Source organism: Erigeron canadensis, chromosome 3 (assembly GCF_010389155.1).
Source record: "Erigeron canadensis isolate Cc75 chromosome 3, C_canadensis_v1, whole genome shotgun sequence".
In the NCBI taxonomy this organism is placed as follows: Eukaryota; Viridiplantae; Streptophyta; class Magnoliopsida; order Asterales; family Asteraceae; genus Erigeron; species Erigeron canadensis.
In genome coordinates, this window is record NC_057763.1 from 29,452,477 (window position 1) to 29,478,780 (window position 26,304).

The 26,304-nt window shown below is 32.5% G+C and overlaps 4 protein-coding genes across 4 annotated transcripts; 2 read left to right on the top strand and 2 right to left on the bottom strand.

Annotated features, from left to right (window-relative positions):
* Positions 1-1,929: 1,929 nt before the first annotated feature.
* On the bottom strand, positions 1,930-7,543 carry LOC122592412 (CDPK-related kinase 5-like). The gene is made up of 11 exons (XM_043764628.1): positions 7,046-7,543; positions 4,644-4,774; positions 4,507-4,548; positions 4,314-4,422; positions 4,143-4,221; positions 3,566-3,862; positions 3,362-3,474; positions 2,846-2,953; positions 2,691-2,753; positions 2,435-2,593; positions 1,930-2,347 (listed from the first exon to the last, which is right to left on the bottom strand). Exons 1-11 carry the CDS (start codon positions 7,493-7,495, stop codon positions 2,204-2,206), a joined length of 1,695 nt encoding a protein of 564 aa, XP_043620563.1. The 5' UTR covers positions 7,496-7,543; the 3' UTR covers positions 1,930-2,203.
* Positions 7,544-11,920: 4,377 nt separating this feature from the next.
* Positions 11,921-12,782, bottom strand: LOC122590531. The gene is made up of 2 exons (XM_043762727.1): positions 12,455-12,782; positions 11,921-12,247 (listed from the first exon to the last, which is right to left on the bottom strand). Exons 1-2 carry the CDS (start codon positions 12,720-12,722, stop codon positions 11,991-11,993), a joined length of 525 nt encoding a protein of 174 aa, XP_043618662.1. The 5' UTR covers positions 12,723-12,782; the 3' UTR covers positions 11,921-11,990.
* A 3,496-nt stretch (positions 12,783-16,278) lies between these two features.
* Positions 16,279-20,725, top strand: LOC122591866 (helicase-like transcription factor CHR28). The gene is given in 9 exon segments (XM_043764095.1): positions 16,279-16,503; positions 16,593-16,667; positions 17,168-17,245; positions 17,577-18,396; positions 18,700-18,830; positions 18,932-19,153; positions 19,262-19,984; positions 19,986-20,009; positions 20,373-20,725. Coding segments are annotated over 9 exon segments (2,403 nt in total). The 3' UTR covers positions 20,478-20,725.
* A 2,018-nt stretch (positions 20,726-22,743) lies between these two features.
* On the top strand, positions 22,744-26,304 carry LOC122592937 (armadillo repeat-containing protein 6). The gene is made up of 7 exons (XM_043765271.1): positions 22,744-23,254; positions 24,332-24,615; positions 24,702-24,830; positions 25,290-25,412; positions 25,484-25,591; positions 25,674-25,852; positions 25,961-26,304. Exons 1-7 carry the CDS (start codon positions 22,813-22,815, stop codon positions 26,082-26,084), a joined length of 1,389 nt encoding a protein of 462 aa, XP_043621206.1. The 5' UTR covers positions 22,744-22,812; the 3' UTR covers positions 26,085-26,304.

A 26,304-nucleotide genomic window follows, 5' to 3' on the forward strand; every position in this document is an offset into this window, starting at 1 on the left:
CTACGTTGTGACATGGATAATGTTATTTAAAATATGCATAAAAACAAAACAAAATATAATATGACTTTAACAAATATATCATAATAATTGATGCATGAAAGTTTAGTGACTACACGTATATACAACTAAAGATTTATAAAGTATAAACAACTATATAAAACTAATACATTATAAATAAAACCAAATAACATGTTTGATTTCATGATTTATTGATATCGAAACATGATACACAACGATTTTAAGTTCAATAGGAACGAGCATTTATTTATTTTATTTTAGTAGTTTTTTTTTTAATGATATACATGATAATTTTTATAGTATACGAGTTATTTCCTTTGAGTGTGGAGCATATATAATCGCATGATCTTTAAATTATGAACAAAATGTAGAACTTTTCCCTACATATAGTAACACGTTTTACATACATTTTATACATATCTCAAAATTAAAATGCCTCTTGTCAAAGTCAACAAACATCTCAATTAATCATTTACAAATCTGATTTGGTATATTTGTCTCAAAAATTTTGCAAGAATATATATATATATTTACATAAATGCACCTTTCATATATGTATTTCTTCCTTAGCACTTTTACAGAACAGCATGGTCTCTAGTTTATTTCAATTCTAAGTCCAATCGATCTAACTGTAAGTTTTTAGAGGAAGAGAATAAATTTCAAAGTTGTAGTTTAATGGCACTCTACTTATAATGGTCCCGAGGGGCATGAGGTTGATGACCAAAGGCTATGGCCACATTAAAAGTTTCCCAAGCTTTAAACTTTGTTTATAGTACAGTATTAACAAAAGAAGACTAATTTTATTAAATACACACCCACTACAAAAATTTTGGTTTTTTGGGACAAAATATTTTGCGACGAAACACTTTCTTTGGAAAAAAAAAAAAACGCTACATAACAAAAGTTTCGTCGCAAAAAAACCAAAAATCTTGTAGTGACCAAAGCTCAATTACATACATCAGAAGGAATCGTGATATTATGAAAACGGGCCCATCTTTTGTATACTTGGCGAATATCATTACTAGACAATCAACTATAAAAAAAATTTGTTTATCTAGGATACATCTGGTTCGTTGAAAACTTGTTAAGGTGTATACGGAGAAAAAGATTAAATTTTAAAATAATTGAAGTATAAATTAATTGTATCGAATCTAATGAATAGAAAATCGATCAGGAATTAAAATTATAGAAAGAACTTAAAAATGTAAAAATAAGATAAAAATTATGGTTATTGATGTCTATTTTTGTTAATATGAGATTTATGATAAATCATGTATGAAGAGTAAAGGTTTAGATATACATATATTTACATAGAAAAATGATTAATCAACCTAACTCATATGTCTAAAAATCAACCTAAAACTTTTAGAAATTGACATGTTGATTCCACTAATTCTGTTTCCTAATATTGCTCCCTGATTTTTCCACGTTTCATCATCTTACTATTAGGCATATCTTTAGGCACACCAATTAGGTTGATTTATCATTATCCATTTACATATCACACTCTATGACAAAAATGACCTATCACACTCTATGACATATCACACTCTATGACCTAGCTATATATCACCCCCACCATCTCACCGCCGCAACGCGCGAGTACTTACTCATATATTTAAAATCTGAAAGGTCTGATGACAAAGTACTTGATGGATTAAACTGAGATTCATTGTTGTCAAAACTTTTCAAGACTTCATGGGCCCATTGGATGCATTAAATAGTTACATGTTTCTAATTCTTAAGTCTGTTTTGATAATGAGATTCCAAGGCCCAAATCTATTGATCTATCATATACTCTGTTTTAAATATGTCGATTCTTCTTTTCCTTCCTCTTTTTTTGTTTGGATGCTTAATTTGTTTTAAGAAGCTCAAACAATTTTAATAAATTTGAAATTACTAACACTTCCATATACAACTCATCATTGCTACCATTCTTCATCTTTTTACTGTTTTCATATACAAAACTCACGTTCTTATAAGCATTAATTGATGTACACTATAAGCTAGCTTAATTGGATGATAATCTTCTGTACATGTTTGTATTTCGATGAAAATAGTTTGTTTAGAGGCTGAAAAAATTAAAAATAAACCCGAAACTGAAATACCGGATCTCTCATTGATAGAAAACCTCAAGCCAACAGTCAACATAAGTATTATGTACTATGCATGTGTACGTATCATATCATCGTGGCGTCCTCCGTTGGTTTCTAGTTGATATTCCATGTAACAACTTCTTAAATCCAAGAAAGTTTAGCTTTCCATCGGGATGTCGTATCCAATCGCTCAAAACCACATCCAATGGTACCGAAGGGCCAAGTCCCAATTCCTGTAACAATATCAAACAACATTATTTATGATTTGGCTGATTAATTAATAATTTTTTTTCCAATTACTACAGTAGATTTTAATTTACCTTTTCAAGTTCTTCTATAACGATGGCCCTATTAGCATCTTTATCGAAAATATCATAGGCAGAACGAGCAAGCTGTTCCCAGCTTTCAAATGATTCAAGCTGATGCACATTAACTGCAGCCGCACAGAATTCCTCAAAGTCCAATTGTAGTGCAGTCAGCTATAATATCATACAACATAACAGATATTCGAATTAGATCACAAGAAAAACGATCTAAAGAAGACACAGAACAAGAAAGTTCAAGTAAAATAATTACAGAGTTAATGTAGCCTGTAACACGAGACTCCTTCATTGCATTTGTTTCATGTTTCTTCAATGCCTGCTCATATAATATAATTAATGAATTTTTTGGTAACTTCATCTTTAATTTGTAAAACAAGTTTTGGGTGAAATGGCTGAATCGGGCAGTACCGTTATAATGCTTGTGAAGGTTACATTTTCGGATTGTTCTTGAGCTAAGTGTGTGAACTGCTTCTTCAGATAGAACAGATCGTCGGTAGTTAACGCTTTAGACAATGCCTGTCATATTTAAAAAAATAGTAAGTTAGTAAAGGTTCCTTGAATTCACTAATTAATATAAAGGTTATAGCGTCACAATCTAAAAATGCCACTAAAAATCGTAAACTCTTTAATGGCACAACATAATAGTGCCATAAAAAGCAGTTCAGGTGTAGTGACACAACTAAAAAGTGTCACTAAAACTCATATAGTCGATAGTGATGTAAAAAAGAAGTGCCACTAAAACCAAAAATAACTTTATGACAGACCGAAAAGTGTCACTAAAAGGTTAGTGACACTTTTTTATTCCTGCCACCCATTACCCAACAGTATTTTAGTGGCACTTTTGTGAGATTTAGTGACACTTTTTGTGTGCCACTAAATGGGATTTTTTTTTGTAGTGAACATATATAGTACATATGTATATACCTGTAAAGCAGCCTGACGCAAAGGGGATGAAAGCGTGTAGGCTTTCAATGATCTTAAAACTCGAATGTCAATTGGAACATCTACACCACTGTGATCCCGAATCCATGGATGAGCTGCACAAAACCATATACATATATGATTAACATTTCATTCTTCTACAGTTGTATTTATGGACTTTTTGAAAAATATATAAGAAACACTTACTTAGAGCCTGTGCAGCGGTCATACGTTTACGAGGGTCTTTATTCAAGAGACACAACACAAAATGTTTAGCCAAAGGGGATAGGTCAGACCATGAGGGTTCGACAAAACTTGGAACAGTTTTAAGAACCGCTCGGAAAATTCCAGACTCGGTTCGTGCCCAAAATGGTCTACTTCCACAAAGAAGAATGTAGGCAATTACGCCTACACTCCATACATCCGCCTCTGTATCATACGATTTGAGTAGAACCTCTGGCGCTACATAATATGCACTTCCAACAATGTCGTTCATTTTTTCATCTGTATATCGATAGTCACAAATAATTATTAACTTTACATACATTCTATATAGGGGATGGTAATATAAAGTTGTTCGGTGTCTAAACTTAGGTGTGGAACACTCACATACTAATTTCTTAATCCATAAAATTCATGAGGCCCAAACATTTATTCATTAAACAAATTTTTTTTTAAAATTAGTATATATCTCATACCTAAACTTAGGTGTGTGACAGTTTTATATTCACTTTTCCCTTCTATATATGTATAACTATTTGTTTAACTTGATTTTGAGACTGACCTGGCTTTACGAAATCAGATAACCCAAAGTCAATGGCTTTCAACAGGGAATAATCGTTCTTCTTTTTTAGCAAGAAATTCTAAATAACCAGATGAATAAAATAATTAAAAACAATAGGATATCGTAATTAAACTTTTGATCGAGCTACTAATAATTAATAATACTTTGTACCTCGGGTTTAAGATCTCGATGTGCCACACCTTGAAGATGAAAGAAAGCGACCACGTTTAGTATCTGTACCATTATATTTCTTGACTCGTCTTCAGTGAATTCCCCACGCCTTCAAGAATGAACGAAATTTGAGCAAGAATTCATGAAAGTAAAGAATATATAAAGATAGACAGCCTTAGCTAATTATAAGTACCTTGTAAGTATTCGATCAAGAAGTTCACCACCTTCACACATTCTGAAAAATGGGCCAATTAGATATATATGTAGTAGTTTTTTATGAATTATGACATATGTACATATAAATGAATTAATATTGTGATATAAACTTACTCCATAACAAAGTAGACATGATCGTTGTCTTCATATGCGTCATAGAAGTCTACAACGTTACTATGTACTGTCAATGCTCGCAATATTTTCACTTCCCTTCGTACATCTTCAATTGCGATAGCCGTTGTCATCTGTCAAAGAAAATCATCACAAACTTTCAGATTTATAAAATTAAATGGAATTCAAAATTAAGCTTAATTTGTTGTGACTTAAGTGTAAACATTTTCGATAACAGATATATAGCAAGCAGAATCGTAAGATAAACATCCAGTTGGCATATTTTCTAGTAATTAATTAAGTCAAATATTTTGCAATCAGATTAAGTATTGATTCCACCGTCAATATGAATTACGTGCTTCATGCGAATTTCATGAGCCAAAATTATCAAGCTTAAACATTATTCAGTTAGAATTATATAACAACGGGTCATCATCATTAGTTAATGTGACTAGCTAGCTCGGGGTAATTACAATTAGTGATAAATACTACTCGTACTTTAATTTCTTTTAACGTGATCATTACGTCTTTACATTGGTGGAAAAAACATGTGAATGAGAATGAAAGAGCCAGACAGTGGTTCTAGAACCAATGGAAATTTTGGTTTTGTCTATTATCCGTTTTTTCAGCTAATTTTGACTTTATTGTGCTTTTATATGGATTTGCATACTCAATTTTAATTTTAAAAGCAGAAAAATATGTTAACTATGTAGACTCCTAGCTAGTCATTAGCGTCTTAGAGAGTCTAATTAAAAGAGTACAAAACGGATGAAGAAATAGAGGATATTAAAATGGATAGGAAAAAAAAATGGATAAAAAATATCGAGTAAAAATCTAGGAAAAAATCCACGAGTCTAAAAGCCACGCAATGATTTGCATACTTAATAATCTTATTTCTTTTTTCATACTTAAAGCTTGAACTATGACAAAATTTAGAGGAGAAATAATAATTTAAGTCTAAACTTTTGAGTTATAATTAATAAGTTAATCAACTATGATGAAATAAATTGGAAAAAAGTGAAGTATTTCTTTTAATAGATAGAATTAATTATAAAACATATGGCATGCAATGGGTAATAAACTAGTCAAATATTAAGTAGTCATATTTTGAAAGAATATCTTGAACGTATTGTAAAAAGTCGGTTCTATCCAAGCCCAATTAGTGATGTTAGGACTTAGAATTAGAACTAGTTTTTTTACCCGGGCTTTGCCCCGGAGACATAACATTGTTTATTTAAATGTTCGCCATAAAATGTATTGTGGTGTATCAACGTAACATACAGTAATCATTTACATGATCAATTTTATGAATAGTTGATGAAATAAAAAAATACGAATGTTAATTATGTAGCAACTAAAAAAAGTGAAAACACATTAAAATTATACTATTATATGTAAAATACAAAAATAAATGAAAAGTATCATATAGATTAATGTAGAAAATAGTAAAAACAAATTTATGCGGATACCATATTAATTTTGTACAATAAATTATATAAACCAAAACAACTTAAATTACGACAACTTTAGGTAAAAATATTAGGCAAAAATGTTTTTTTGTTAAACTGAGAGACCGATAAACAATACTAATTTCACACAAAAACTACAGTCGAACGCCTGTTAAAAAAATGAATCTGATTTGCAGCAGCTTTTGTAATTCTCGTAAGACACTAAAATAGCGTCTAACGACCATTAGCACCCGTTGGAGAAAAAAATACCTAATTCTCTGTTAAATAAAGGACTTGATTTGCAGTCGTTATTGTTACTTCCGTTAAACACCCAAATAAAACGTAATGGTCGTTAGCTGTTGTTGGAGTTTCCTAATGACTTTTTAACAGTAAGGACTATTGTCACAACATATTTAATGACATGGACTAATATTGTTTAGAAAATATGTGCTAGGGGGTTAAATGTTAAAAAAGTTGAAAGTTACATGTATGCATAGTTGTAAGTTATGCTTAAGAAGTTGTAAAAATATTCTTGGTTTTTAGTATATAGGTATAATATCTACTTTTGACCCGAATCCATATATATGTTAGTCTAGTTAGCTAACCCGGCATGATATGTTGTCCATTTGGCACACCAATAATGATAACTTATTAATTGAAAGAATTATTCGAGATTAAACCAAACAAATGTTTTGGATCACCATAATGTTACGTTGTGGATGTTTTATCATGATGACCATATACCCTTCTGTTAAACTGGAACCAAATTTACACATTTATTGAGTAAGTTTTCTATAGGAAAATTGGAAAGTTAAAGAGTTTTCTAAGCGTAGAATTGAACTTAAAAGCTACGGGTAACTCGCAGAATAATGTTTTACGTGTTACTAATTAATTAATAATTATTTTTCAAATACGATTATTTTTATGTATAATGTTTTACTAAACTTTAAACGTTACCTTGGCCTTGGGTATGACTTTAACAGCCACCTTTTGACCTCCGTGATCACCTGACTTAGACGTGGCAGATACGGTAAACCCGAAATGTCCTCGCCCGACTTCCTCTCCAACCTCGTATCGATCCTTAAACCCTTTAGACAACCCAAACCGTTTATCCAAACCGGTCACTGCATCGTCTCCTTCTATCTTACCCCGCCGCCTTGTCAGCACAGCCATTATATGCTTTGCTGGTGAAAGCGGCGGAAAGGGTCCCCTTCTCGGGGGCGAGTCAGCGCTCGACTCCCGCGCAGGGGACTTTTTTTCGAGGAATAATTTGAGAGGAGTAAGATTGTATAAAGGTGATGATGTCTTGGATGCATGATTGTTTTTTGGTGTCTTGGGCGGCGGATCCGGAAAATCTGGTGGCAAGTATGGGTTACGTTTTGGAGGTTTGGAAGAGCATGATCCCATAGTGTGAGTTGTTTGGAATTATGAGTGGTTTCCATCTTGTGGTCTTATGTTGTTTATGAGCCTCAAGTCATTGGAAAGAAAGGCTGTAGTCTTTTTATTCTTTTGAATTTTATTTTCTTTTCATTTTGTACTTTTTGGGTTTTAGAATTTTGTGTAGTTTGTTTTCCTTCACCCTTTTATGACTTTGGAGTATATTATTTTTAACGTTATATTTCAAATTGGAAGTGACATCCGTACTATTATTTTTGATAGATGTAAGTATAACATATAAGTTTTATTGCTAACTGTGAATTTAATATCTATCTTTATCTAATATCTAATAATAAAATATAAATACGTTAATAAAAACTTATATTTATTATATTATCAAATAAAACACATACCTCTATACTATATTATTAAAATAAATAATAATGTTAAAAGTTACATAAGAGAATTTTTATATGTCATTAAAGATTAAATTACACTATCAATTCTTTATTTTTTAAAATATATTCATTATCCTTTACATCAATTACTTTTACGTTAATAATCTACACTACTCGACGACGCCCCTATCATCAACCGTTGCCTCCACCACCACACCGTCGTATCATGAGCACCGCCACATTATGCGAATACCGTGCTTGTATAACAAATACATCACTAGTTAAATACAATAATAATATTTTCTTTAAATATCAAATAATATTTTCTTTAAAAGTCTTAGGTTATATTAATGTGAATTATATTGTAGTCTTGATTCTCCGTTATTATATTCGATCTATATGTTTATATAATATATATATATATATATATATAAAGGATGATTTACAACAATCGTCTTACGATCAAATACTTCATGTTATGTTTTTATATCGTTTTTAGTCATTAGACTCTTCCACACAATGATCGATGTAGGCGGGTGAACTACTAATTTGGCTGATTTCTCATATTGTGCTACTTTCATTTACTCATTAATTCTCATTATTGCTACTTTTAAGATTTTCTTATTCGTTACTTTTATTAAAATAATATATATATATATATATATATATATGCGCTAATTATGTCTAGCCTAGCTGGTCAGAGATATTCTCGACATTACCCAAGATTTTGAGTTCGATCCTTAGGTATGACCAAAGACGGAGCCAGGAATTTTTTAGTAAGGGAGCAATTTTAAAAATTGTTGTCATATAGTCGTATCTGAGAATGTAAAAAAAAATGGGTCCTATCTCAAGAATAGACAATGGATCCTAAAAAGAATTTGTTACCACACTTGGTGTAACAATTATACTTAAAAATACCAATTTTTTTTAATAAATATAGACCACACGTGTCGGACAAAGTCATATTGATTGAAAATGTATTTTTTTTTAATGCAACCAACCCAAAAAATATATTTTTTATGAAATATTTAACTTGTATATATATCTTTCCTTTATAATTATTATGATTATTATAACTAGTTGATTGTGATAAATATATATTATATTTTGAAAGAAAATAAAATTTTCAAATACAGCTTCACTATTATGTGCTACACATTTACATACCTTGTTTAGGGAAACACATTTACATACCTTGTTTAGGGAAGACTTTTTCTTAAACCTCTCTTAATCCCTTTTAAAAATGAAAACAACTCACGTTTTTTATTGTCCCAATGAAGAGATATATTTCAAAATTAATGTTTCAATGACCAGTGACTTCCAAAGAATAAACCTATGAGAATGAAGATAATATTTGTATTTATTTCTACTTATTCCTTTTTACATTTAAAATTTTTTTACAAATATACCATTTAAATTTTTAAAAAATTACATTGTACTAAAATTGGAGTGGGGGCAGCTGACCCCACTGCCCCCATGTTGTCTCCGTCCTTGGGTATGACAAACATTGGGGTTTTTCTCTCCGAATACTTGTAACGGCCCATAATCAATATCTCGTTGTTTAGGGTACGTGTAAAACTTCACCATTGTACAGTTAGATTTCTCTGATGTCGTATACCGACTGAATGTTCGAAATATATATATATATATATATATATATATATATGGTAACTCTCGAGTAAGAACACGGTGAGAACACTTAAAAAATTCATTTTGATGCATTAAAAGTCAATAAAACTAATATAATGTATAACTAATTTTGAAAATAAATGACATTTTCAACTTTCAATATTAACAATTCAGTAAAATCAAATTAAATCAATAACCTACATTAATCATCGTTGCTATCACCACCAATCACCGTCGCTACCACCGTCAATCGCCACTGCCACCGGCCACCGCTGTGCGCCACCACCACTAGTTATCACCACTGCTGCTGCCATTACATCGTCACCATTGCCGCCACCTCCACCTTCGCCACATGCCGCCACCACTCATCACCCAACTGTCGCCGCCATTACACTGTCATATCACGCGGATATTCTCTAGTTTATATAATACGTCTTTAATGTATTTGTAGTAAGTTAGGATTATATGTTGCAACTGCGTAAATGTGTCATTATTAAATACTCCGTATATCATAGAGTGATAAAAATTGGATATTTTTCAAATAGCTCGAAACCTTTTCCGAACTATCAATGTATTTTACAACGCATTTTAAAACGCATGTGGAGTGCCTTCTTATCAACGTGTAATGATATATTAATGACAATGATGAATCATTAAATAGATGCTTGTGGATATATAATGCTTTCTAGCTACTTTCGGTTCGATCAGCAGTTTTTCTTTGACGATTGAAGTAGATAATTCGTGATGATGACCTTATCAACTGACAGATCATGTTACATCAGTTTCTTATAAAGCTACTGTTGTTTATTAACTTATTACTTATAATTATTGTAAACTTTTTAAAGTTTATAACTAGCTAGACCCTGACATGAAGTTACAAAATAATTGAGACGACCCACTTTATTTTCTCTTTCATTAGGTCCGAGGATATAGATTTCTTTAATTTGTTTTTTATAAACCTCACAAAATAATGCATTGTCCGTGTTATGTACTTCACATAAACTTCACATGTAGAGTTTATAGATTCCCATTATTTATGCTGTTAGGGTATATATAAAACCAATATAGACAAGATTCCATATAGTTGTTACTAACCAATTAAATAGTCATCCTTTGTTTGACTTTGGCTTCAAAATATAATATGTGCATGTATGGGTCATATCATATTCATATATTTTCTTTCTTGGTTGTATCCTCGTTATGTCATGATTTATTTTGATAGCTATATAGATAGATGATGCCTTGGTGACGTGGATGATGACGTGAAATTCTAGTAAAAATCATAAGATGGCTTTGTTACACTTAATTTAGGGGTATCTGTAAAATCTTATAAATAAGTATGGAGTGGGGTGAATATACTACTCATATTTTTCAAAAAAAAAAAAATAATAAAAAAAAATAAATCTTATAGCAATATTTCTGATGATATATTTCACAAACCCAATCGCCAAAGGCCTATATATATTTGTGTGAGTTAAGCAGAGAAACCGAGCATAATGTGATTTAAAAATCATATAAAATTATTACAAATATGGATCATTGGATTGTACCCATTTCAGGCGAAAGGCAAATAATAAACTATAAAGAGGGTGATGAGTTGGGAGATGAAAAAGGGCGAGAATATTCCACAAACCCGATATTCTTTATCCGTAATTTGTTTAAAAAATTTATATGTATTTAACTTTTAAGCAAGCAAGCCGACCCCTGATTATTTTCCTTAAAAATTTTGGGCCTGTCCTATATTTTTAATCCAAAAACTTTAGCCCATTAACATATTAATAGCCCATAAGTCTATAACCCATTTGATAGTTTAACCGCCATCCTGAGTCTTGACGGTCCTTGCACCACCAACTGCATATTCGTACTAAAAGTCTAAAACTTGTAATGCCATCGCACCACTATCGTAATGCACGTACTTCTTCATCATATCTCCTTTGATAGATTCGGTTTTTATCTTTGATTTTTTTTTTCTTTTTTTTTTTCTTGCGTTATTGGTCAATCAGCTTGAAATTTATATTTTGACCTTAGCCAATTCAAAGATATATGAATCAACATGTTTCAAAGGCTAATTAGGTTCGACACCATTAACTAATGTTTGAAACTTTCACGTTTGGGCTCAAGTTGATGAACAATTAGCTAGGCTACATTTTTAACATATATTGCATATAGTACCATTTTAATTTCCATATATTGTATTTGTGTTATTTTGAGTGGAAATTCGCGTAAGAACTAACGACTTGATTTGTCAAAAGGAAGAATGAGTTTTATAGGCAAGAGTTTTAATTTCTTTGTATAAGAATGATTAATTTATTGATAATTGATAACTTAAACAATGTTGAAGATCGAACAACTACAAATTAACTTGATGACCACTTATCAAAATAGTAGTGATCCCATTGAAAAGAAATCTAACGAAAACACGAACCGACATTTAATCTGAAGATCTAAGCAGAAATGTTCACTTGATTTATTCTTATTTCCATAATCGATGGGGTTTACTATGACCAACGAAACGTTGGCATCACAAAGAACTTCATTCCAGATTGGCAATGAAAACCATTGCTTTCACCACAAGCAAAGTAGTATGGTTTCCATTTGTTGAGCACAAATTCAAACCCTTCTCCTCCACCTTGCGACGTGTTTGCCACAAGTTTCGCCCATCTTAAGTCGCACCTCAAAAAGCTCCATAGATTTGGTAGCAGATAAATGCTATGGGGATGTATATTGCTCTCGCTAGGTGGATCAAATTTGAACACTGCATGACCATCAAATTCAATATTAAGTCATGAAACACTATTTTTTCCATTATATGTATGGATCATGACCTTTTAACAATTAGTGCTTTTGTAAACAAAAAATCATTTGTGCATGCTACTCTTTAATATTATAAATAAAGCATGATTCAAAAATGCATACGATGTGTGCACCATATTTTCAGATTAAAAAAAGAAAGATATAAAACCTAGAGTGTCGTTGAAGAAGAATGGGGCATTTGTCCTAGCCCATTCGGTGTAATTGAAGCCAAAACGCCAATTATCAGATCCACCAACAATAATTCGTCTAGACTCCTGAACATGGTTGGGTTTTCTAAACGGCTCGTTAGTATAGTTCCCCATGAAGTTCCAATTTTGGGGACCCCTTTGCAAGTTTGCATTACTCGATCCAACAACCAATATAGCAGCAGTTATGGTCACTAAAAGAAGCACTTGTGTGCCCATGGTCAAAGCCATTGGCTTCACTTTGAGCTTTATCAAATATAATTGAAAGGGCTTGATTGAAGGTAAGAAAATAATAAGGTTGGCCTTGTGATTTGTGATGTTTAAGACGTACATTTGTGTTTATATAGAGGATAATCAAGCAATAACATATAAAGCTAGTAATTGGAAATCAACCTAATTGTGGCTTTGTTGGGTTGGTGTAATTAATGTTGAAAACTTGTGCATCTTTTTAAGTTCTTGTGTTCTCATTCCTATGCAGCTTACTAAAAATATTTGGAAGTGGAGCATACTATTTGTAAGGTGCTTGTATTGCATAATCATCTTTTACATTGTTTCTACTAGATTGATAGATAAATTTCACAATATTTTTTTTTCTTTTCATATACAACAATTACTACTTAAAACTGGCTATAACAAAATATGCAGGTCAATCCCAATAGATACTAGGCACAACAATGATATACAATTTAGAATAGCAATAACATCGTCAAATATCAAACCGGCTATGACAAAATATGCAGGTCAATGTCAACGGACATTATGATTTATGCATACACTTTAGAATAACATGGTCAAACAAAAGTAGTGTGGAGATAATTCCACCAAAATACCATGTTTGTAAACTTAAAGTAAAAGCTGATGTAACTATGGAATTGGTCAATGACTGCTGGGACATTTGAACTGAATAAGTTTTTTGCTTTTTTTTTTAATATTAAAAGTGATATTCAGATTTATACATAAATTTCTTAAAATTCAAGCAAGGCCTAAAACAAAATCAAACTCACTCAAAGATAAATGGGTTAATTATTGTAAAACAAGTATTGAAGTAAACAAATAGGATAAGATCTTAACTCTTACATCATGGTAAAATTGATGCATGAAAATTCACAAAGCACAAGTATAAATACTGATGCACGATGATTTTTATGATGTACAGTAATTCTTAATGAAGAAAAAACGATATTTTATTTGTTTTACTTTAATATCTGTTTTATTTTACTTTAAACATATATATATACACACACACTTTTTTTTAACTCAGTCCATAAAATAAAAATGTGTTCAATAGTCTCACTTGAAGAACACAACCTGTACATATCTGGTCCCTGTAAAGATAGAGTTTAATACTTGAGAGTTTAAGTAACTTTTACACTTTTCTTATTATGTGAATGTAACTTTCATTTAGTTCATTGTATGTAATTAACTCGTTAAGTTGAACGATTAATGTAAAAGTGTATACATGGCAAATCATATGAATTGCACGTAGAATTTTTTGATTGGTCAACATAAATATTTTTTACAATTGTTCAATTTAATGGGTTGGTTACATATAATAAACAAAATAAAAATTATATCTTAATCTTAATCTTAATATATACTAAAAGGCAACTGACATAACCTCAATTGACCAATCACAAGTCTCGATTCCTCTAAATTAATCTAATAAACATGTAACTAAATTCAATTTCAATAATAAATTATATTATAATAAAAGTAATCAAATAAAACTTTATAAATAGGATAATGGTGCATTAAAACTAATCTTCTTTCATATATGCAGTAATGATTGTCTACATAAACACAAGAAGGTACAAACTCTCAATATCTTATCTAATTGTAATCAAACTAATTGTAATGTTTTTGTTGTTAGTAATTGTAATTAGACTATAATTAGGATAATTATAACTGTTATTAGTAATTGAAATCAAACTATATACATATTCTTCTTATATAAACGAAGCCCTACAAATAAAATCATAAGACATGATTGAAAACTCATGAATCAACTGTTACTTTTATTATTCTTAATAACCATAACTAAGGAAAACAAAATTACTTTTTTTTTATTAGATATGAATGAGAACTCGGTCAATTAGGTAATCAATGTTAAGATACTAGTTCCTAGGGGTGTTCATCAAACTGTCAAACCGTGAAAACCAGACCAAACCGGGTTATTTGGATTGGTTTGGTCGGATTGAGTTGTTAAAGTTTGGTACGACGGTTTAAGTTTTGAAAAACCGGGTTCCTTGGTCCAGTTACGGTTTGAGCAAAGAGTTAACCGTCAAAAACCAGACCGGACCAAAAATATATATGTATATATATACACTAATTTAGTTATATAAACTTACTTTTACTTTCATACTTTCTTATTTTCACTTTATCCTTTTATCTTTTCAACTTCATTTTCATTATATTTTCACTCAAAGATTAAAATATTAAGCCTTGAGTCCCCCCATCACCTTTAATATTTTATATTTTGTAAGTATAAAACACAAGGTATTTGTAATTTTATCAATATTTCTATTATTATTAAGATTATAGAGTTACTGACTTCTATATGTGTAATAAAAAAATTGAAAAAAATTATTAATAAGAAAAATGCATAATTTATATGGAGATAAAAAAAAATATCTTGAAACCGTGGAACCGGGTAAACGGGACCGGTTTACATGGTTTGGTTTGGTCTGGTTAAACAACATACTTGGTCTGGTTTGGTTTAATATATGTTGAAAGCGGGAATGCCGGTTTGGTTTGAGATTTAGTCAAAACCGGACCACGAACACCCCTATTATTTCCGTAAAATAGTTTGTATAAAAAAAACTCTGCTACACCATCCAGACTTAATATGATCTGGCATTTAAATTTACATTTGAATAGCTCAATTATTTTAAGCATATTTTTACATGTTAACGTATAAGTTTTTTTTTCTCCATATACTAAATCATATATTGATAATAACGTAAACCCGTGTATTTGACATGGTCTAAAATCTAGTTTATTATTAAAAAGAAAAACCCATAATATATAAATACCCACAATTATATCCGCATAAAAACCCAAACTTATACGATTATGTTTCAAAATTCTATCTTTTTTCTTCCATTGTTAAAATCCATGGACTGGTCCATTGGATATTTTAAAATGTTGTGACCAACCTGATTAACCGGTCTCCCTCATACTTGATAAGCAAGATTAAACCGGTAACAAATACTGCCGTATGAACTTTAAACGATTTCTTATGTTCTCTGCATGTCTAAGAAGTTACCTTTGTATTATTGTTTATATTATGATTTTTCCCGGGTCATAACCATATATATATCCAGATGAATTTAACACCATTCTCAACAAAAACAAAAGCTATGTATTCAAAGTTGAGATCAAGTACAAAATCTTCATGTAGATATTTCTAATGATACAAAAATCCTTTAAATACATATATCTAAATCTTATTTTATAAATGTTGTAAATAACCCGTGTATATGACATGGATCAAAAATCTAATTCACACAATAACAAAAGTATTAAAGTTACTTACACCCCATATATTTCCATATATTTAACCCGTAAAGATATATATATACTTTTGACGAACACATTCGCTACTTATTTTCCCCTCGTTGAGCCCAATAGAGTCCAAACCCAAAACAACTTCACTAAAATTAAGTTATAACTAGATAAAACGATTGTTGAATTAGATTAAATTGAAACAATACCTCGATATACTCGTATCACACAATTTTAAACGAAAACCAATTAGCATCCTAGTAAATTCGATCATCACCGAATAATGGGTTCTATAGGGCGTGAGAAAAAAGTGACATACATTGATGTCGATGATGATGATGAACCTGATATATGTATTCTTGAAGACGGCCCAAGACCTCGCCGGTCTGCACCCGCTACTCCTCCTCCAGTTCATCACATGGGACACAATAATAATACTAACAGTCCTCAAAGTGTCGATAATGAAGAAGACGCTGATGAAAGCAATGTTTATCGAGCTGCATTGGAGGCGAGTATCCTAATTAAATTTTTTTTTTTTTTGAGAATTACTGATCTAGTATATATATATATATATATTGATGCCTTCACGTACTGCAGGATCTTTCGGAGCCAAAATTAGAGGAGGCATGTGCCCCTGAGGGTTCATTGAAAGTCCCACTTATGAAACACCAGGTCTGCAAGCCCAATGGTTTGAGTTGCAAAATTTACATATATACTCGATGTAATTCTGACATTTATTATATACGAGAGCAAGTACCCGCGCGCTGCGGCGGTGAGATGGTGGGGTGATAGGTCATAGAGTGTGATAGCCAAATGCCTCAACCATACGGGCTCCGCCCTCGGATTTAAAAATTCGTCTAAAGTATATCGAATGACATCTCTAATGAAAGAGCATTAAATTTTAAGAACACTCATATAATTTTTATAATTTATTGATGTATGCTTTTTGAGATAAAAGATTTTGAATGAATTGGAGGAAGAAATGATTTATGGAGGAGAAAGAAAAAAAATGATTGATTGAGATTTGAAGATAGAGAAAGGGTGTTAGGTAAATATAGAATTGATATAAGGGCATTTTGAGAAAGTAAATGTTAGAAACTTAAAATGTAAAGAGATCTGCTTTATAATATACTATAGATATACATATGCTGAAATCTGTATGTACGTGGCAGCGGAGTGCTTTGTATTGGATGATGCAGAAAGAGACCAAAAGCATGCACTGCTCTGGAGGATTTCTTGCCGATGACCAGGTAAAATTTTAGGGTTTAGTATCCGTGAATCTAACTAACTATAGATGAATGTCGTGAAAAAGCTAAAGTTAATTTTGCTTATTGTATCTAATGAACTTTCGAATTATATGCATTGTACATATTCGGGTATATGTGGCTGCTACTTGTAAGTTTTTTAATTGCTAGGATACATATTAAGATTTGATAGTTCATTACATACAATGAACACAACTTTAGTTTTTTCATACTATAGACATTGTCTATAGTTAGTTACATTCACAATATATGGTTCTATGTTGTATTAATTGATGGTATAACAGATATAATACATGGATGACGATGATTCTTGTAGGGTTTGGGTAAAACAATATCAACAATTGCTCTTATGCTCTCAGAAAGGTCGCCATCATCCTCTAGTGTTCCTACTGCTCAAGTAGAAAAAGAGATTTTCAATTTAGATGATGACGACGATAATGAGCAAAAAGCCAAGACGGAAACTAATGGAAGTTGTACGAATACAAAAAGTACACCAGCTGCAGGGACTCTTATTGTATGCCCTACTAGTGTTCTTCATCAATGGTACGATGAGTTGCAGAACAAAGTAAGCAACAAAGCTAGGCTTTCAGTGTTAATGTATCATGGTGCAAACCGAACCAAGGACCCATCTGAGCTAGCCAAGTATGACGTCGTCCTGACGACATACCCGCTTGTGACGATGGAGGTTCCAAAACAGCCCCTTGTTGACGAATCAAATGAAAATGCATCAGAAAGTAGCCATAACGGATATGCAAAAAAAAGGAAATATCCTCCAAAACCCAATAAGGTTTCAAAGAAAAGGGGAATGATATTTGAAAGTCTTGCTCGTCCTCTTGCCAAGGTGAGATGGTTTAGGGTTGTACTGGATGAGGCGCAGACTATTAAGAATCATAGAACACAAGTAGCTAGGGCTTGTTGGGGTCTCAAAGCTAAACGTAGGTGGTGCTTGTCCGGGACCCCGATCCAGAATGCCATCGATGATCTTTATAGCTATTTCAGATTCTTGAGATATCAACCATATGCTGTTTATAGATCATTCTGCTCTACCATAAAAGCCCCCATTCAAAAGTGTCCTGAGGCCGGGTATAAGAAGTTACAGATTATCTTGAAGACTATAATGCTTCGGCGCACCAAAGGTGAGAGATACTTTGTTTTTAGAGGTGGCAAATCGGGCAGTTTGGATGGGTGGTGGAACTGGAAATATAGGTCCAAATGGCCCAAAATATTTCTAAGTGTTTATAGAAAATTATTTTGCCAAACACAACTATATTTTTTTCATATTTATCTAGGTATTTTCAGGTGAGTTTTGACCCATTGGAACCGAGAGAGATAAAATCAAACCCAAATTGAGATATCAGTAGTGTACAACTGTTTAGATCCTATAGCTTGTTGGATATTACAGTATTATTAATATGTTTGTCGGTATATATTTTCTCCAGCTACACTTCTTGATGGGAAACCAATAATATCTTTGCCACCCAAGACCATTAGTCTTAAGCAAATTGATTTCACCGCCGAGGAGCGTAGGTTCTACGCTGAGCTGGAGGCTGAATCTAAAGCTCAGTTTAAAGTAAGTTTTCTTGTGTTACACAGTACTATGTTTTGTCATCCAATATTTTTATGAAATTTTACAATTTTTGATCGAGATGAATGTATTTTTCACCGGTTCAGGAATATGAAGCAGCTGGTACCATTGAACAAAACTATGTTAGCATACTGTTGATGCTGTTACGCCTAAGACAAGCTTGTGATCATCCTCTACTTGTTAGACGCAACTCAAAATCCGATGACTCGATATCATCTCTAGAAAAGGCAAAAACGCTTCCTCATGAAAAACGAACCCATCTCTTAGATTGTTTAGAAGCATCTTCAGCTATATGTAGCATATGCAGTGTATGTACATCATTTTTCATTGATTGATTCAATAAGTAATACTCATTTGGTATTATTGTCTTCAAGATATTATTCATTATACTGTATATGTTTATGTTTATTCCACAGGATTCATGTGAAGATCCGGTCGTGACAACTTGTGGGCATGTGTTCTGCAATCAATGCATCCTTGAACATCTCTTTAGTGATGAAAGTTGTCCATCTTCAAATTGCAAAGCTACGCTGAGCACTTCATCAGTATTTTCCGCATCCACACTCAGGAGTTCGCTTCAAGATCACCAACCTAGTCAGAGTATTGATATTTCAGCCATAATGAAAGAGGTGAAAGCAGAAGTGAAATCTGAGGTACTGGATGAACCTTGTTCATCATCCAGTGGATCTGTTAATTTTAAAAGGCAAGAGGCAGCTGAGGCGCTTGAGTCATCTAAAATCAAGGAAGCCGTTGAGGTCCTAAAGTCTGTTGTTAAACCCCAGGAAATAGGTAAGGTGAGAGAGAAAGCGATTGTGTTCTCACAGTGGACAAAAATGCTGGATATGGTTGGAGCTTGCCTGGATGATTCTTCCATCAAATACCGAAGACTTGATGGAACAATGTCTATTCTTGATCGAGATAAAGCAGTGAAAGATTTCAACAATCGCCCAGAGGTTACTGTTATGATCATGTCTTTGAAAGCTGCTAGTCTTGGGTTGAATATGGTTGCTGCTTCTCACGTTCTTCTTCTCGATCTGTGGTGGAACCCCACAGTTGAAGATCAAGCCATTGATAGAGCTCATAGAATTGGGCAGACTCGTCCTGTTTCTGTTTTGCGGTTTACTGTTAAAGAAACTGTCAGAAGATCGTATTTTGGCACTTCAGGTATTATTTTGTGCTAGCTATGGGCCTTCTTTCTTTTTGCACTGACACAAGGCTTTAAGCTTGTACCTTATAAGTTGGGTAGTGATCTCTACACCACCACTTTTTGGCAATAAACCACCAAACGTGCTTTACAGTGTTATACAATACAACACTGAAACACAATCGGTGGTGTACATCCAAGGTGTACATCCAAAAACTGGTGTACAGATCATTTCTCAATCTTATAAATATTCACCCTCTTCCAAAATGGTAGTGGCCCAGGTAAGCTTTATTTTTAATTCTCGATCATATTATTCCTACTCTAGAAATATTATCATATTGAAATTGAAATTACTGAAATTAGAATCGATTATGTTTATCCAGGAAAAGAAGAGATCTATGGTCGCATCTGCATTTGGGGAGGATGGGACCAGGATAAGTCGGACTCGCCTTACGGTTGACGATTTGAGATACCTCTTCCATTTCTAATCCACAGGTTCTTAGATGGTTCGGGCTGATATATTGAGTTAATATATCTTCATATAACGACTTTATCATGCCATCAGAACAATCTGGCATAGCATAAAAACTACTCGTATTTGGAAGTGTGACATGATACTTTATTATTATTTACACTAGGGAACGTTTTACAGCTGAAAAGATTTAAATATGTGTGTGTATTTTTGTTGTCTCGGTATGGTTTATAGATTAGACTGAATCTATTTTAGCCAACTCGAAATTGTAATGCGATATTTTGCAGACCATATTGACCTCAAGCTTACCTCTATAGTTGTATGATAGGTTATAATCAGCTTAGATAGATCAATGAAACCTTCATCGCGGGTTCAAGTTGAGCTCTGTTAAAAATGAGCCTGCTACGAGAAACCCCTCATTCAATATAGCCCCATGAGGCAAGTTTAATTAACTTGAGAGTTCGACTCAAATGAGTTTAAGCTCAAATAACTCGGTAAATGAGGTTTGGTGTTTACACTTATGGGCCACAAGGATCGACTACTCGATAGAGTCAGATAATACACAACAGATCAATTTCACTGAACATTTTTATCAAACAGTTGATAAACAAACAATTTCAATACACATTTACTAACATACATCATCTTCAAAACAACAAACCACATTTCTTAAAACGCTTTAACAACGATCATTCGACCACCCCAAAAAATCACCACGAACAATCTCAACATTCTCATTAAACAATCACCAATGCATCATTCGATGATAAATCTTCAAACTCTGATATTTACTTTTCGCTTTCTCATACAACTCTTGATGTAACACAATAAACGATATCTCCACATCACTCAATCTACTACTCAATAACTAAAATAATCAATCATTCTTAAAACTCCCTAATAAAAACATGACATTTCATTAAAATTAAAATAAAAACTACCTAATAACTAAAAACTCCATCCGTCCCACTAAATGTGTCCATTTTTAAATTTTCAAAGTTAACTTTTTACAATTTTGACCTTGAATATCTTTGTTTGTGTTGTGTAATACTTGATGAAATTTATATGAATTAATTGAGTTTTACATATATTTACATCAATATAAATTTCATCGAATATTATATAACACAGACAAAAATATTCAAGGTCAAAGTTGTAAATGATTGACTTTGAAAATTTAAAAGTTGACACATTTGATGGGACAGAAGGAGTAAATAACATTTCATACTATTTTGAAAATAATAATAAAAACTACATAACACTAGAAACCACTAATGGTTGTGTTAAAAAATTTTCGAAATAAAAACTTCATTGCTATTATAATGAAAAAGGGCTCCATTGTTAAAATAGACAAAACACGGGAACCAATCTTGCACTAATTTACTTATTAAATGTATTTATCTTTACTAGACGGGTATCCGAACAATACATGGGATAATGACAATGGTGGTGTGTAGCAGCGGTGGAGGTGACAGTGGCAACAATTGTGGCAGTGGCGGTTTGACTGTTAATGTAAAAATAATTGATGTAAATGTGGTTAATGTAGTTATTTTAAGGGTTGATGAATGATGAATGTATATTATAAATAATATCATCATATATCTACAACAAATTTTGGTAATCTACAACAATGCATGTTTTACACAGTTGTACACTGTGCAGTAAAATATGTATTTTTGTTGTAGATGGCTAAAATATGTTGTAAATAGATCACTCCCCAAAGTATTATAGACTTATAGCTTTATAGGTATACGAGGGCAGGTACCTGTGCGTTGCGACGGTGAGATGATGGGGTGATGGGTCATAAAGTGTGATAGCTCATAGAGTGTGATAACCAAATGCCTTAACCGTACGGACTCCTCCCTTAGATTTAAAAATTCATCGAAAGTATATCGAATCACATCTCTAATGAAAGAGCATGAATTTTTAAGAAGATCCATATAATTTTTATAATTTATGTTTTTGAAATAAAAGTTTTTGAATGAATTAGAGAAATAAATGATTGGTTGAGATTTGAGGAGAAAAAAAAGGTAATATAGTTATTTTAGGTAAATATTGAATAGATAAGGACGACATTTTAAAAAAGTAAATGTTGAAACTTAAAATTTAGACATGAAGAAATTGTTTTATAAGTATAGATATGTTTTATAAGTATAGATATAGATTAGGTAGATGTAATCAAATTAGTGAATACTGTAATAATACTAATAAAAAAGGTATTATAGTTTGTTTTAGATAAATTTATAGTAAAATAATTTAGTTCATCTAGGCTGCTAAAAACTTTTTCATAACAATCTAACTAACACAGTCTTAAAAAAACACACACACCATTTCCACCACCATCCACCGCCATGGCACCAACAAAGCCCACCACCGTCCGTACAATCTCACAACAAGCATTCAACGAAATGGTCCAAGAAAACATAGACTGTTTAGACATGGACCCAACAGAAGCTTTATCAGACGCAATCGAAACCTTAAAACTACAAGGTGTAGATCTTTCCGGCATAGTCACCACCACACTCCCAGGAGAAACCAACCCAGTGATCCAATCACTTGACAAAATCAAACATTTGACAGGGTCTGATTGGACTAATGAAACTGTTTTACATGATGGGGTTTGTTTGTTGGACAGTTTGAGTGGTTTGTGTTGTGGTAATGAAGGGTCCGAGAATGCGGCTATCGGGTCAAAAAACGGTGGGGTGGAGCTCATGTGTGGTGTTTGTTTGAAAATGAAAGGGTGTGATGAAGGAGTTGTTTCGGTTTTGAATGTTTTGGCTGCGTTTCTTTATGGTATGATTCTGTTAACTATATTTGGTTTTACTTGATGTTTTTTTAATAATGTGTGTCGTTTTTCGGTTACGGATGTTTAGATTGAGAATTAGTGGAAGAATTTTGTATAAGTAGTTGTTACGATATTGAAACGCGATGGAAAGGGAGGAAAGTCTCCTAATTGTAGATAATTTAGGAAAACATAAGTGCATTATTTGCTTAGTTTGTGCTTAAAATAAGAAATCCTAAACACCTATGTAGTTCTAGCTAGTTGATCGGATTTGCTTACGTTATTATTGACTAGGTATATATTTATGACCTTAGAAGTTAGAATGTAAATTTTGCCATGTAGTACTTTATGAATAAAACTACATCTCAAGATTTTGCCATCAAACTCATTTCTAACAATGAAAGCCGATGTACACCATTTCAACAAACAAATTTAGAGCTCACAATTTTGAAGTCCTCATAAAACATCTACCCAAAACAGCAAACCGTTACAAAAAAATTCAAATAACTTCTCCAGCTTCACTAAGTACCCACATCAACATCATCATCTAATGAAATGAGCTGTTTTGAGTGATCATTTTCATATGTGCATATCACTTGCCAGTTGCGAATGTCCTCGCAATGTAGTTTTAATCGTGTGTTGAATTAAAGCTGCTTATGTCATTTTGATACAGTATATCATTAGTTTTGAGTGTTCAGAAAGAAGCAAACTGCTTATCGTTCTCTGCTTATTTGAGGGTGAAATAAGTGGTTTGATACTTTGATCTAATTGGCTAGTTTGGAAGCTGCTTATTCAAAGTGATTATCTGGTTCTGCTTATTTAAACTCATAAATTATTGAATAACCAGAACTGTCAAAACATTTAAGCAACTGGTTGTCTAAGTAAGCTTGCACAATTCCTTTACATGGTAATCTGATGATTTTATCTCTCGTATTGCGTTTTCTCATAGCCTTGTGTACACTTTTGCTTAAATTAAAGAAAGCATATATCATTTAGATATGCAATCCTTAGCACCCCTTTGTAAGACTATCTGGTTTATACAGTAACATTACTTTGAGTTGAATCTTGAATATAATACTTCTGTGCAGATCTTCAAAGTACTGAAACTTTTCGGCAGAATGGTGGGCCAAAAATGTTGGTCGATATCTTAAATGATGGAATTGAAAATGTGAAAATCTTGAACAGTGGATTTTCTGTGGTTGCTGCTGCTGCAACTGGTAATGAGGTTATTAAGGAATCTTTTGTGGAGTTACATATAGATGAGTTGATGGTTTCGATCATGAGGAAGCATACTAAAGGGAGCATCTCATGTTTGTATGATGCAATTCGGGTGCTTTTGGCTGCTGATGATAACCGCGTAGTAGCTTCACAAGTAAGTGGACTTACAGAAATACATCTAATGGCTGCTAATGTTTACTATTGAAAATATTAAGAAGTATTTACGTTATGTGTTTTTAGGTTTATGGCTATGCACGACAATTTGCAAAAAATGGAATAGCTGAAGTTCTTGTGAAGTCACTTAAGGATGGGATTAGCTCGACAAGTCTGGTATCAGCAACTATTGCACTAAAGGCCGTTGCAGTGAATGTGAGCTCTATTTTTCCCAGTGCTTGTCTAATATATCTTAAAATTTAGTATATAGTGTATATATTTAAGAAAAAGTTACTACTCCGTCCATCCCAAAATAAGTGTCTTGTTGAAAGAAACACAATATTAGGAGCCTTTAAGAAAAAAGGAGATGCTTATTGTAAATTTGTAACGTGTAGTAGCTAGGTGACATGAAAATATGACTCTTGTTTTTGCACAGATTCCTAGGAGTAAATTTAGTGAAAAAGTGCATCAAGGTAAAATGGTAAAGTTAATATGATTTTTTTAGAAGTGGATACTTATATTGGGACAAACTAAAATGTAAATGTGGATACTTAGACGGAGGGAGTATTAGCAAGTATCCATGTGCTAAGAAACTCTATAAGTCTGTTTTCATTATGATCAGAGATGCTACTAATTATATACCAGGTTGATAATTTTATGTGTTTTTTGTTACAGGATGAAATATGCAGATCTGTGGCTGAAAATGGGGGTATAGATTCATTGCTCATTTGTATTGATGACTGTGGTGTACAAGGGAACAATATTGTTGCTAAAGCTTGCTGCTCCTTGTTATCAAAGGTAGCCTTTATTTTCGAACAAAATGTGATTCATTCGAAATAGTATCTCCCTGATAATTATTACATGAATAGTTGGCAGGAAGCGACTTTAACAAGAGTGCTATTGTTGAAAAGGGTGGGATGAATAGACTCATCACACTTTGTAGTAGACTATCTAATGATCCTTCTGTCCTTCAGGAGGTAAGTTATTGCGATGGACTTGATTTGCGTGCAATGTAAAAAATTTGTGCATTAAGATGAACTACATGTAATTGAAATACAGGTGATGACTATCATATGTACCCTGTGCCTGCGATCACCTGGAAATGCAACATTGGCCATGGAAGCTGGAGCAGGAGACCTTGCTATACAAGCTATGAAAAAGTTTCCTGAAGCATATCAGCTACAGAAAAATTCGTGTCTCATGGTCCGTAATCTTGTTGCCAGGAATGCTGAAAACAGGTTGACTTTTTTTTTTTTTGTTGTTGTTGCAAACTAAATTGGTGATGTTTGTATGATGGTCATTACCTTTTTTTTTTTTTGCTGTAACATGTTTGTTTTTATGCACAGGTCTCTTTTGTTGAGTAATGGTATTGAAAGAATCATACGGAATGCCAAGGAAAACCACAAAAGCTGCAGAGATGCAGCCACTGCTGCCCTTCGAGACTTGGGGCTTGACAACTACAACTCGTAGCCATGCTAATGGATCAAACATTTTTGCTTGAAAGAAATTTCGTGTTTCTACTTGGAACAGTGAGGTGATATTTAGATTTTGTGACAAGATAGCATAGTACTTGTTCTGCAACAAACATGTAACTTTACATGAAGTTGAGTGTTTTGAGGCTCCTTGTTCTCAACTTAAATCTTAAGTCTTAAATTTTGAAACTTTTTTATGAATTGTAATGTTACTGTTA

What these genes read in the sequence shown, in the direction of transcription:
- LOC122590531 (XM_043762727.1), bottom strand. Translation starts at nt 12,722, where the DNA reads ATGGCTTTGACCATGGGCACACAAGTGCTTCTTTTAGTGACCATAACT. An exon ending in CTTCTTCAACGACACTCTAG is followed by an intron (nt 12,248 to 12,454) that starts GTTTTATATCTT and finishes ATGGTCATGCAG; the next exon opens with TGTTCAAATTTGATCCACCT.
- LOC122592937 (XM_043765271.1), top strand. Translation starts at nt 22,813, where the DNA reads ATGGCACCAACAAAGCCCACCACCGTCCGTACAATCTCACAACAAGCA. An exon ending in TTTGGCTGCGTTTCTTTATG is followed by an intron (nt 23,255 to 24,331) that starts GTATGATTCTGT and finishes ACTTCTGTGCAG; the next exon opens with ATCTTCAAAGTACTGAAACT. An exon ending in ATCCTTCTGTCCTTCAGGAG is followed by an intron (nt 25,592 to 25,673) that starts GTAAGTTATTGC and finishes ATTGAAATACAG; the next exon opens with GTGATGACTATCATATGTAC.
- LOC122592412 (XM_043764628.1), bottom strand. Translation starts at nt 7,495, where the DNA reads ATGGGATCATGCTCTTCCAAACCTCCAAAACGTAACCCATACTTGCCA. An exon ending in ATCTGATTTCGTAAAGCCAG is followed by an intron (nt 3,863 to 4,142) that starts GTCAGTCTCAAA and finishes ATCGATATACAG; the next exon opens with ATGAAAAAATGAACGACATT. An exon ending in CCTTCACAAGCATTATAACG is followed by an intron (nt 2,754 to 2,845) that starts GTACTGCCCGAT and finishes TTATATGAGCAG; the next exon opens with GCATTGAAGAAACATGAAAC.